The sequence below is a fragment of the Colias croceus genome, chromosome 13, assembly GCF_905220415.1.
Source record: "Colias croceus chromosome 13, ilColCroc2.1".
NCBI classification, from domain to species: Eukaryota; Metazoa; Arthropoda; class Insecta; order Lepidoptera; family Pieridae; genus Colias; species Colias croceus.
Window position 1 is genome coordinate 2,081,681 of NC_059549.1, and position 11,950 is coordinate 2,093,630.

The 11,950-nt window shown below is 32.8% G+C and overlaps 2 protein-coding genes across 2 annotated transcripts in view; both read left to right on the forward strand.

Annotated features, from left to right (window-relative positions):
* Positions 1 to 1,915: 1,915 nt before the first annotated feature.
* On the forward strand, positions 1,916 to 3,330 carry LOC123696834 (bursicon). The gene is made up of 4 exons (XM_045643210.1): positions 1,916 to 2,264; positions 2,334 to 2,443; positions 2,532 to 2,657; positions 3,107 to 3,330. The coding sequence occupies exons 1-4, from the start codon at positions 2,165 to 2,167 to the stop codon at positions 3,239 to 3,241; spliced, it is 471 nt and encodes a 156-aa protein (XP_045499166.1). The 5' UTR covers positions 1,916 to 2,164; the 3' UTR covers positions 3,242 to 3,330.
* A 3,830-nt stretch (positions 3,331 to 7,160) lies between these two features.
* Positions 7,161 to 11,950, forward strand: part of LOC123696832 (lysine-specific histone demethylase 1A) — a 315,499-nt gene continuing 310,709 nt past the window's right edge. Inside the window, exons 1-9 of the mRNA XM_045643207.1 lie at positions 7,161 to 7,290; positions 7,370 to 7,593; positions 7,852 to 8,041; positions 8,211 to 8,364; positions 8,859 to 8,987; positions 9,355 to 9,497; positions 10,032 to 10,181; positions 10,941 to 10,999; positions 11,496 to 11,717. Coding sequence (XP_045499163.1) covers positions 7,267 to 7,290; positions 7,370 to 7,593; positions 7,852 to 8,041; positions 8,211 to 8,364; positions 8,859 to 8,987; positions 9,355 to 9,497; positions 10,032 to 10,181; positions 10,941 to 10,999; positions 11,496 to 11,717 — 1,295 coding nt within the window. The 5' untranslated portion in view covers positions 7,161 to 7,266. The remainder of the gene's footprint in view (positions 7,291 to 7,369; positions 7,594 to 7,851; positions 8,042 to 8,210; positions 8,365 to 8,858; positions 8,988 to 9,354; positions 9,498 to 10,031; positions 10,182 to 10,940; positions 11,000 to 11,495; positions 11,718 to 11,950) is intronic.

The window sequence follows — 11,950 nt, forward strand, 5'->3', positions numbered from 1 at the left end:
TTGATCAGATAGATACAAGATATAGAGTCCTCACTCTTACATAATAGTGAAATATCTACTACTTGCAGATGCATTGATTTAACAAGAATTCAATGTGTTATGTACTTATTAAGCTTTTTTTTAATAAATAACAAAAATACTGATGATATTTATGAATTATGTAGAGTCAATATGTGGCCAAGTTTTACACTTAAATGTGTATTATATTATTATTTGAGCTAGTTACTAATAAACAAAAAATTAACAAATAATTAAGTTTATTTTTTACCATGTCCTATGTATTTCACAACAAATAAATATTTTGTGAAATAAAAACATTTCACATCGAAACATATTATGTAAGTATAATTAAACAGTAACCAGACAATTTCTGTCTCTTCATTAAATAAAACGGAACCCCTAACGTTCCTTGAAGATGTGAAATCATCAAACTTATGAGCCAAACACAATCTAACGATACAGCCGTTTAAGCTGTAAATTTTCGCCATTTGCAAAGGAATTAAAACCTACAGGGTAGATACTTCCTGTGGAAATAGAATCTTGTCTAATGGAAAATTTGGAAAAGTATAAATTTACAAAATATACAACATAATCACAGAATACACGTCATTATGTTAGCTAAATGCTAACATAATATAAAAATCAGGTTTATACGGAACCCTGGGTGCGCGAGTCCTACTCGCACTTTTTTAAAGAGTAAATGCTATGCAATATGGATGTATAGGAGATAGCACAGGTGATAGGCCTTAATACCAATGTAACTATTTTTTTTCTGTTTAAGTTTCTCATTCTCTGTTTCTATGCGCGTCAATAACGTTTGAAAAATATATATATAGAGTGAGTATTCATACTGCATACTATCCATAAACATGGTTGCAACTATGGGATGAAAAATAAATTCGCGAATATATTATTAATTTAATTGGTTTTAATTGAATTAAATGAGATCTTGATATTTTATTGGATACCTAGTTCTTTAAGAATGGAATACTTAGACGTTTCTTAGTAGGTTTTTGCTAAAATAAGCAGTTGACGTATAATATACACATTCAGACTTCAGAGTCTGTGTTCAGAGTAGTAAAAATGTATAATTTATTTATATACCCTCATAGGAGGCCCGTGTCCCAGCAGTGGGAACGTATATGGGCTGATGATGATGATGATGATGATGATAATTTATTTATAAGTAACTAACTACAGCCCTTTATTCGAAAATCTACGAAGTACAAAATTTTGTAGTCCATGCGAGACAAGGCACGGGCGGAAAGCTAGCTTACAATAAATTTTATATCTCAGCTTGACGTATTCTTCAGATTACTTGGTGTTTTTATTTGAGTGCATTTATATTTCCCTGGTAGGATTTAGTCCAGTTTTCACGGCACTCTTCTCATTTGATTTATCACGTTCGTTTGAAAGATATTACCCAATATAATAAGTTACTCTATGTTTTAACACAACGACGTGTTTCAACCTTATTGAAACCAATTAGCTCTTATGATCGATGCAATAAAAATACATGGGTATAATTTTTAAGGATTCAAGGCGGTTCGATTCCCGGTGTGACAAGCAAATTTTCTAAAATCTTTGAATGCAATTTTCTTACTTTCCAAAATAATAGAATATTTCTTGTAAGTTGTTTTTCTATCTAGGAGTATTAACTAATAAGGATACTTTATCCCATCAGGTAGGTACTAACTAATAAAAAACTTCATTTCCAAAATTCGAAATCAATAAACAATGTATTTTCATTGCTTAAACTGTACATTACTGTACAATGTATCAAAATACGAAATGTTAGAAAGAATTTTTTGTTAGAATTGTATGTCAGAAAGAATTTTTTAAAGGAACCATTTCTAAATGAAACTACGTAGGTACCAGATAATTAAAGAGTGAAGAAACAAAAATAAATAAAAATATGAAAATGTATTTTACAAATAGCTTAATATTTATCGTTAGGTACATTAAATAGCCATCAAGCTCCTTTGTCTCCCCAGTTGGGAGTGCGTGTTGTTCCTGCTGGATACAAGTCGGGTAAAATGATTTTAATGTTTTTCGTAGACGACGAGTCTTCGTAGTACAAGCTAAAATCCCATATAAGCAGCTGAGCTTTCCAACATATTTCACAAACCAAACGTTTTCCACCGAGGAACAACAGCTCCTAAAAATGTTTAAAATGCAATACTTTTGCTCTTGCTTAATTCTTCTTTCAGCAGGCTACTTACATGAAAAAAAAGTTAGCGGTCAAGAAGTTCAACTACCACCAGGTATAATGCAATAAAAATATTTTAGCTTTTACGAGATTTTGTCAATACTAACTATAATTTATATTTCAGGACAAGAGTGCCAAATGACACCGGTTATACACGTGTTGCAACATCCTGGTTGCGTTCCCAAGCCAATTCCCTCATATGCCTGTATAGGAAAATGTACGAGTTATGTTCAGGTTTGTATTGTGGTCGCTCTTCAGTCCATATCTGTTTACATTATTTATAAATAATTCATAGTGAAAATAATGAAATGATATTTAACAGGTATCAGGAAGCAAAATTTGGCAAATGGAAAGGTCGTGCAATTGTTGTCAAGAGTCAGGAGAGCGAGAAGCAACTGTAATTCTTTTCTGCCCCAAAGCTAAGAGCGAAGAAAAAAGATTTAGAAAGGTAAATACGTTGTAGTTATTGCCTATGAACTATAGTTTAAATGAAACTACGGCTTGTTGTATACTATGAATGTATGAAGTTAAAAATATTAAGAGCTAAGAACACAACTCACGGCACTCAATTCATATAAAAAAAAATATTCCTGATTAACCGTCGCGTCGCCTATAGAAAATTTAATAGAAAAATGTTTAGAAATTAAAGACTTTTTAACGGATTTTAAACGCGATTTATTCATCCACGGCGTGGTCACGGGGAGACTCAGTCTCCCCGTGACCACGCTCGCTGTAAAGTGTTCGAAACGTCGGGAAAATAATAGAATGAATAAATCGCGTTTAAAATCCGTTAAAAAGTCTTTAATTTCTAAATGTATAATACTCGCGTAAAATCAAACCCTAGAAAAATGTTGCTAGCATTATTTTATAAATATAATGATTTGATTTTTGTTTCAGGTTACTACTAAAGCTCCTCTAGAATGTATGTGCCGTCCGTGTGGAAGTATCGAAGAAAGCGCTATTATTCCTCAAGAAATTGCTGGTTACGCTGATGACTCTCTTTTAAGTAGTCAATTCAGAAAAAACTTCTAATTTTACTTTAAACTTCTTCGCCACTATAGTTAGGAACGACCTTTTATATATTGTGAAATATCTTTGAAAATAAAGGCTATTGACCAGTATTTTAGCTTTTAATTAATATTAATATGTACATATTTATGAATGTATTATTTTTATGACAAGTAGTACCGTGGTAGTACCAATTACTAATATTTAGTATAATGGTAATATTGAACTAATCAACAAGAAAAAATACTATTGAATTTAGAACCTTCTCCTTACTTGCTCCGTGCTTCTCCTTTATTTTGAAGCCGGTTGACATAATATAAGGAAAAAAATACGTAAACTTTTTGACGTGACAACGTCTTATAATTCGATAGAGCCGCCTGCACGCACGAAAAAACATGACTCATGCGGCGTTACCTCGCTCTGAGGCGTTCCATGTAAAAGGCCCTACTCACGGTTCAACACAACCAACAATCTGCTGAAACAATTTGTTGCAGTCGCGATTGAGCGTTCTCTACTCACGATTCATCCAACCCTCAATCTGATGACCAGTGTTGCCAACTCAGTGGAATTTCCACTAGATCTGGTGGTTTAGCTCCCCCATTTAGCGGACAAATATTGGTTTTAGTGGCTGGTGGATTTTCCTAGTGGTTTAGATGAGTTCAATTAGTGGTAAGGTACGACATTCAACCACTAGGAAGATTTATTTTGTGTCATGTTAGTTCAACGAACATTCGGGAATTCTCCGTTGTTTGTCTATTTCTTGAATATTTTTGATTATAAACTTTATTACTATTGCTATAAAGTATGATTTGATGATTCAAAAGGTTATATGTTTATTCTGTATTTGTGTACAAAAACAATAATTGTCAGTACCTACGTATTGGCAACGCTTTACGCTGCGGCCGCGGCGGGTAGCTTCTAGCTTGACGTATTTTAATTAATTTTGTGAAGTAATATGGTTTTACATTAAATATGCCCAAATCACAATACACACCAAAATTTCTATCACAGAAATTTATTCTTCACATAGGTACTGAAACTCTAGAAGAAGCAGATTTTTCTAGATGATCTTTAAATGTAACAAAAATAAAAATAATTGGTTGCCTGTAAAGTCGGTATACGGGCGAAAGTTTTACGTGACAACGACTTTTTATGTCTCTCTCTCTCGCTCCTAGGCGGGCTAACCATGCCCGCGTGCCTCTTTCGGTGACTCATCGTAACGTTACCGAGCGTTACACTTTTTCATAAGTGACTCCCAGCCGTAACCTAATTTAAGACGTTGTCACGTCAATTACTTACTTCAAAATTGTTGTTATTTACAAATAACTCGCAAAAAATTAACCAACGGGCACAAAATATTTACATGTCTCTGGATATTTTTTAGTGTTTTTTCTGGTGGTTTTAAAGACCGATTACTTTAGTGGATTTCTGGTGGGCCACGAGGCTCCAATATGTGGGTTCGGAAAAAAAAAGTTGGCAGCACTGCTGATGACACAATTTCATTCCGCGATTGCTTGCCACAACGTGTGCACGTAACGTTGATGCCTGGCGATGCTAAACCTCAACGCAATAATACGCATTATTAATGGATATACAATTTATGAAATATAAGATAATTATCTTTGTAAAGCTTGTATTTTTTCCAATTTTATTGATAGATTTCAAGGGCTATAAAGTATAAACGGCTATAAAATATAAACATCTTCCTCAAATATGTAAAAATGTCTTTCCCGCGTTTATCTCAAAACCGCCATTTTGCGATTAACGCGGCTGCGCGATTGAGCCGAGATTGCACGGTTCCCAACTTAGGGGTTTTCCCCCCACATTTAGGGGGTAAATAAGTGAGATAGGAATTTTTTAGGGGTCTGAAATTTTTAGGGGTATTTTTAGGGATTTTTTTTGACTGTTTAATATTTTTAAATTGATAATTACATAACTAGTTTTAATATTTATTTCTTGACCTAGCGACTCATAGCGACATCCAGTACGTAATTAAATAAAATTTTGCAAAGCATCATGATGGTCCGATTTACATTAAATCGAAATGGTGGATCTTGTACAACATATTTTAATCCATCCAATAAAATGTTAAATTTATTCAACATGTATGATTTCAAAAACGCTGAATCTTCAGATGAAGACGAAATATTTTATGTATTAAATAACTTGTAATAAAAAGACTTTTGAAACATATTACAGCATATTATTTCTAAATCATCATGAATTTATATTTGTATGTTTTTTTAGGGGGACAACTGAATAATTTAGGCGTTTTTAGGAGTTTTTGACACAAACTTTAGGGATAAATATTTTTGAGAGTTGGTAACACTGCGAGATTGGAGCAATCACAATACTCACGTTCCAACACGCACACAATCTGCTGAGACAATTTGTCGGGTTGCTTCCGCGCCGATCCAATACACAACATGCTGGGTTACGCCCCCAACGTGCCCTCAACTATACTATTCACGACACAATCTGTCAGCTCACTGCAGATTGTGTCAGCAGATTGTTACTGAAATTGAATCGTGAGTAGGCTACTTAAGGCTTGAAGTGCGAGCGAGAGCGCGGAATGAACGTCAAAGAAGCACAATCGGACGTTGTCACGTTCAACTATCGTCAGTAAACCGACTTTACAGACAACCAATTTTTTTTATTTAATATTTGATGTGTAGATAATATTGTTTTTAAATAAATATTAGTAGCTCCATATGAGATTTTTTAATAAATAAAAAAATAATTATATTTATAAAGTTATTTTCTTTTTTTGGCAACATTTAAAAAGTTATAGTCGATTCTATTTTCGAAAAATTAATATACCGTGTTATTAGTGCTAATTGCCGTGCTTATTTTTACGGGCGCTAATTATTAATAATATTAATTAATATGTTTTTATAATTAAGACAACTTTCGAGATTAAAATTTTAAGAAGAATGGTGCAGTCGTGGTGCAGTCTATATTGTAAAAATCCGTCTAAGTTATTTGCTGCTCTTTGCACTCTGTAAGTGAAATTCAACTTAAAGACTTAAGTATACCGAAGTAAAAAAAGGGAAGTCGTGGAAGCAACAAAATGTTATCAATAGTATAAATCGATAAATAAAATTTAATTTTTGATTCATGTAGATTTTATATCGGCCTTAGCCACATTGACGGTAGAGGCCAAAGAGTATAGGTAATGTTTATTAGGCCAATAAAGACGTTTTAAAATGGCGTCCTTTGATCGAGGCTTCCATCCTGTGCTTCCATCATATAATTTTCATATCAAAAAATATAATATTTACACAGATTTTCACTGTGGATTTTCATATAACCATTAAACGCATAATGATCTCAACTTTCAATTGCTTCAATTTTTTTTACTTAGATTTATCTTGTATTATCTTTCTTGCCTTTTTTAATTGATAATTATATTGAATATGTTTAAGTTTATTGCCAAGTTGGGACTTGGGATTATAAATTAAACCATTCGATACTTATTCGATATGTTTTATTGGTTTTATTTGCCTACTTCATTGTACAGTATTATCACAGTATTACAATAATACTGTGTGGTGTTACAGTATAATATCGTGATAATCTAATATATATAAATCTCGTGTCACAATGTTTGTCCTCAATGGACTCCTAAACCACTAAACCGATTATAATAAAATTCGCACACCATGTGCAGTTCGATCCAACTTGAGAGATAGGATAGGTTTTACCCCGGAAATCCCACGGGAAAGGGAACTATGCGGGTTTTTCTCTGAAAACGCGGGCAAAGCCGTGGGCGGAAAGCTAGTATCTATAAACATTGAGATCCAATTCCGAAATGTTGGCAATATTCATAGTCTATGAGCACCAAGATGAGCACAGAGCAACTCTATAGTTCCATGGAGCAACTGATGTCAATTATTGTCATTTGTCATTGTCAAATGTCAACAGTAAATTTTTTACTGTGAGGTTGGCGTTTAGTTTGTTTTGATCGTTTTACCTACATGATTAATATTTAGTTCTGTATTAGTGGAAGTTTAGTTCAGAGCGTAATTAAATCTACCCATATACTAAAAATGAGTCGACGCAAGCGTGCGAGGGTAATTTTTTTTTCGTAATAGATTCTCAATTATGAAATAATATGTTTATATACTGAGGTTATGTTTATTGATATTGTAGGTTGAAACCCGCGAAATAGATGAAAAATTAAAACAAGAGGATTCTGAATCAGACCAATCTGAGAAGAGTAAGGTGATTTCGTCCAGTCCCGCTGCTGTTGCCGGTCGCAGAGAATCGTCCTCGAGTCGTACGACTGAACCTAAAAAGGAAGAAAAACCGATCATTATTGAAGAAATGAAAAGCGAAGATATTGAGGAAGTGAATTATAAAGAAATGCTTAATAGGTAGGCTTTAAAAAAATCATATATTGCATTACAAAAGAAGATAGGTAGGTACATAAGTTTTATGTACTTATAGTATTTAAGAAATCAAATTATACAATCCCAATAGACAATAGCAGAGAACAGCAGTCTAATAATATAATACCTAGCAGTTAAAAGACGAATCATTTGCAATCCTGGCTAAGTGCAAATGTACTCTGTATAACAAACATTCTAAGATTATTTTAAAGTATATTGAGTTTTACATAAATTTATTTGCAGTTTGGAAGGTGCAGCTTTCCAGTCGAGACTACCATTTGATAAGATGTCATCTTTAGAAGCAGAGTGCTTCTCAGATTTACAAGGATCATCAGCTCAAGCATTTATTCAAATAAGAAACCGTGTTTTGAAACTCTGGTTTGAAGATCCTAAAAAGCAATTGACGCAAGAGCAAGCTATTCAAAAAATGGAAGTAAGTATGAAGTAGTCTTTGCTACTCAGTTTTGCAGAAAAAAATAGGCATTAAATGTAAAATTGACCTGGAAATCCTTGTATTCTACAAAAAAAAGTATTATCTAAAAAATAAAAATCATAAATATTTATTTCAAAGTATTAAATTTTTCTTGTTTATAAATTTCCAGCCGCCTTACAATGCAGATCCAGTGTTAGTATTGAGGACCCATGTTTTCTTAGAGAGACATGGCTTCATCAACTATGGGATATATGAGAGAATAACGCCCATACCGTCACCGCCTAAAGGAAAACAGAGACCTAAAGTTATTATCATTGGAGCAGGTAAATATACATTTTAAAAACAAACATTTGCTCCAGTAAGTGCTTAAAACATGAACTTATTAACATTAGTTAATAATTATTTTTAACAATATACTTGCCTACATTTGAAGCTCTGTTGATTAAATAGTTAATTTTTTGAATTGCTAATCTGTTGATAAGGTACATTTGTTAACATTAAGGAAGATATAACGGAGGTTAATATTAATAATTAGTGATTTATCCGTTAGCTTACAATCTAGCAGCTATAGCAATATCTTACAAACGCTCAACGATAATAATCTGATGTAAAACTATGCCTTTTCATCTGTCAGACAGAGTTTACTATGAATTTGCCTACGAATTTAAATTCTATTACATTATCATTCCGTGTAGACAGCAGAATATTTTTTTTTCATTCTTAATTAAACACTACTATAAAAAAATATTGTAGTTTATAAGTATATTATTTTTATATTCGTAACTATAGACAATAATTTTCATATATTATTTTACAGGAGTCTCAGGATTGGCCGCAGCCCGTCAACTACAATCCTTTGGTTGTGAAGTTGTTATAATAGAAGGACGAGAGCGTGTTGGCGGCCGCATAGTGACATATCGAAAAGGACCTTATGTTGCGGATCTTGGTAACTTATCATAATGACGACGATGATATATTATATTAATTAAAATCTTATCTTATCTTCTTCTTTTATGTGTACCACGTAAAACTTGTTCAAGTTGAACAGACACAAAAAAATTAGAGATAATCAGACCTATCGCATACACAATAAATTTGATACAAACTGGCCAAGCTATTAAAGAATGAGTTTGTTTATATATACTTTATTCGGAATGATATGTGGAAAATAACTATAAGTTTTTCATTATTTTTATTACAATTTGTCACTAAACCATTTTATATTTATGTGCCTACCATATCAATCTGTTTTGTATTATTGTAAATATTTTACTTGGTGTGGTATTAAATAAATAAATAATTATTATTTTTAGGAGCAATGGTGGTAACTGGTCTAGGCGGGAATCCGGTAACAACACTATCAGTGCAAATGAACATGGAGTTGCATAAGATTAAACAGAAATGTCCGTTGTATGAAGCCAATGGTAACCAAGTGCCGAAACATAAAGATGAAATGGTAAGTTATAATTTATTATTTAATATGATAGAGTAGTATGGTCCAAAGATACCAAGATATAGCTATAAATAATAACAAAATAATATGACAGGTCACAGGTGTCGCCCCGGAATGGCGAAATACGCGGGATCGAATCCTGTCTCTTGATCGATTTTTTATTTTCTGTAAAAAGATATAATTATAAAGTATTTAAATGCTATATAAAACTCAACATCACATGTATGTTATTTATCTTATTACATACAGGGATATAATATAGACTAGCTTACCGCCCGCGGCTTCGCCCGCTTTCTCTAAAACGATTTGAGATTTAAACTATCCTATCTCTCAAGTTGGATCGAACTGCACATGGTGTGCGAATTTTATTATAATCAATTAAGTCGTTTAGGAGTCCATTGAGGACAAACATTGTGACACGAGATTTATATGTATTAAGAAGATATGGATAATATAATAATAATTTATTATAGAATTGATTGTACAACTAGACTTTTGTTATAAATGTAATATAATTATGTATATTATTCCTTCAAGGTGGAGCGTGAGTTTAACCGCCTTCTGGATGCAACTTCATACCTGTCTCACCAAGTGGACTTCAACTATTATGACGACACTCCGGTGTCTCTGGGACAAGCACTCGAGTGGGTGATTAAGCTGCAACAGAAGAATGTTAAGCATAAACAGGTGCGTTTAATAGCATTATTGAAGTGAAACTTCTTTATCGGGGTTGGAAAAAAAATTAGTGTAACATTATTTCGTTACGCGTGACATTTTTCCGTTACGCGCCATCTTTTTCCCTACCACGCGTGATTCGACGTTTTTCTGTAAAGTTGCATGTGGTAAACTATTTTTTTAAAAATAAGGTCATAAAGAAGTTTCACTTCTTACGTGTGTACACTAACTAGTACACGCACAATTTTTTTTTAAGTAAATGACAGTGACAGATAGGAAGAAACGTAAAAATGGCGGCATACATTAAATAATGAATTTGTCCAATTTTATTGACGCTTCTGCTCTCCTTTGTTTAGATCTACTTGAACTGACAAAATAAAATGTATGAGGGTAGATCTATAACAAAGGAATTTGAATGACATGTGTTTGTCGGAGAATTTAAATAACTCTCCATAATTAATTATAATTAGGCAGATAATATGTGAAATAATATTAAATAATGACTCAGTGCGCACACCTTGCGCGGTCGATAGTAGTACCGAGACTATATCATCGAGCTACTGACTCAAGGAATATAAACCATAGCATGGCCCGACACCCCATGCATTTCATATCAATTGAATATCAACACTATGTTGTACACCATAGAGTACATTATAATAGGAAGGTATAGCCACATCACAACAACTATGTTATAATTCTCTCACATGTTTACTTGTAGTTTTTAGTAATTCATACCTTTTATTTAAGCTATTGCATATTTATTTATAGATATCACACTTGAAAGCATTTATAACTTTGCAAGAAAAACTGAAGAATAATATTAACAAGTAAGTATAATTATATTCTGTTTTTAATATTGTATTTTAGGAATTGATAAATGTTAAATTTCATAACTAGTTTTGTTAGGTGTGTGTGTAGTTCATAATATTTGCAAAAAGTGATATTATATATTATGTACTAGTGGTCCGCCCCGGCTTCGCCCGCGGTAGGTACATATTTCGCAATAAAAAGTAGCCTATGTCCTTTCTCGGGTATCAAAATATCTCCATACCAAATTTCATGCAAATTGGTTCAGTAGTTTAGGCGTGATTGAGTAACAGACAGACAGACAGAGTTACTTTCGCATTTATAATATTATAAGTATGGATTTGTTTATGATATTAGGCTATACAATGATATTGAAAGAAATATAAAATTTTATTGATTTACTTTCGAACTAATAATAATTATCATAATATAATAATTTGATTACCGAATTAGAATGTACACTTCTTTAGAAAACAATAATCCAACAGGCAACATGCATATATTACTTTTGTCTAGAATGGCGGACATAAAAGAGCTTCTCAGATCAATGAAAGCGGAAAAAGAAACGTTACTAGCCGACAAAGATAATATAAAAGCAGAAGATGGAATATTACACGAGTTCAATTTGAGGAGACTTAACCGAGAATTGAATAAACTGTGCAACGAATATGAGGCTATGGTTAAACAGAACGCGACTATTGAGGAGAAATTGGCTCAGCTAGAGTCGAACCCACCGAGGTGAGTTGAGAGGAATTTTGTTTTGTTTCTGATAAGTATAATAAACTAGCTTTTCGTCCGCGTTTATCCCGGAGGTCAAAGAAATTGGAATAAGATGTTTTCACCACAGTAAAAAAAAGACTGGCACATTTTAGTCTTACGGACGCAGAAATCATACTATTAAACCGTCCGATGCGACGTGAAAAAATACAAATAAATAGAAATTAGCATTGGAATCCTGCTGTAAAAAGGCA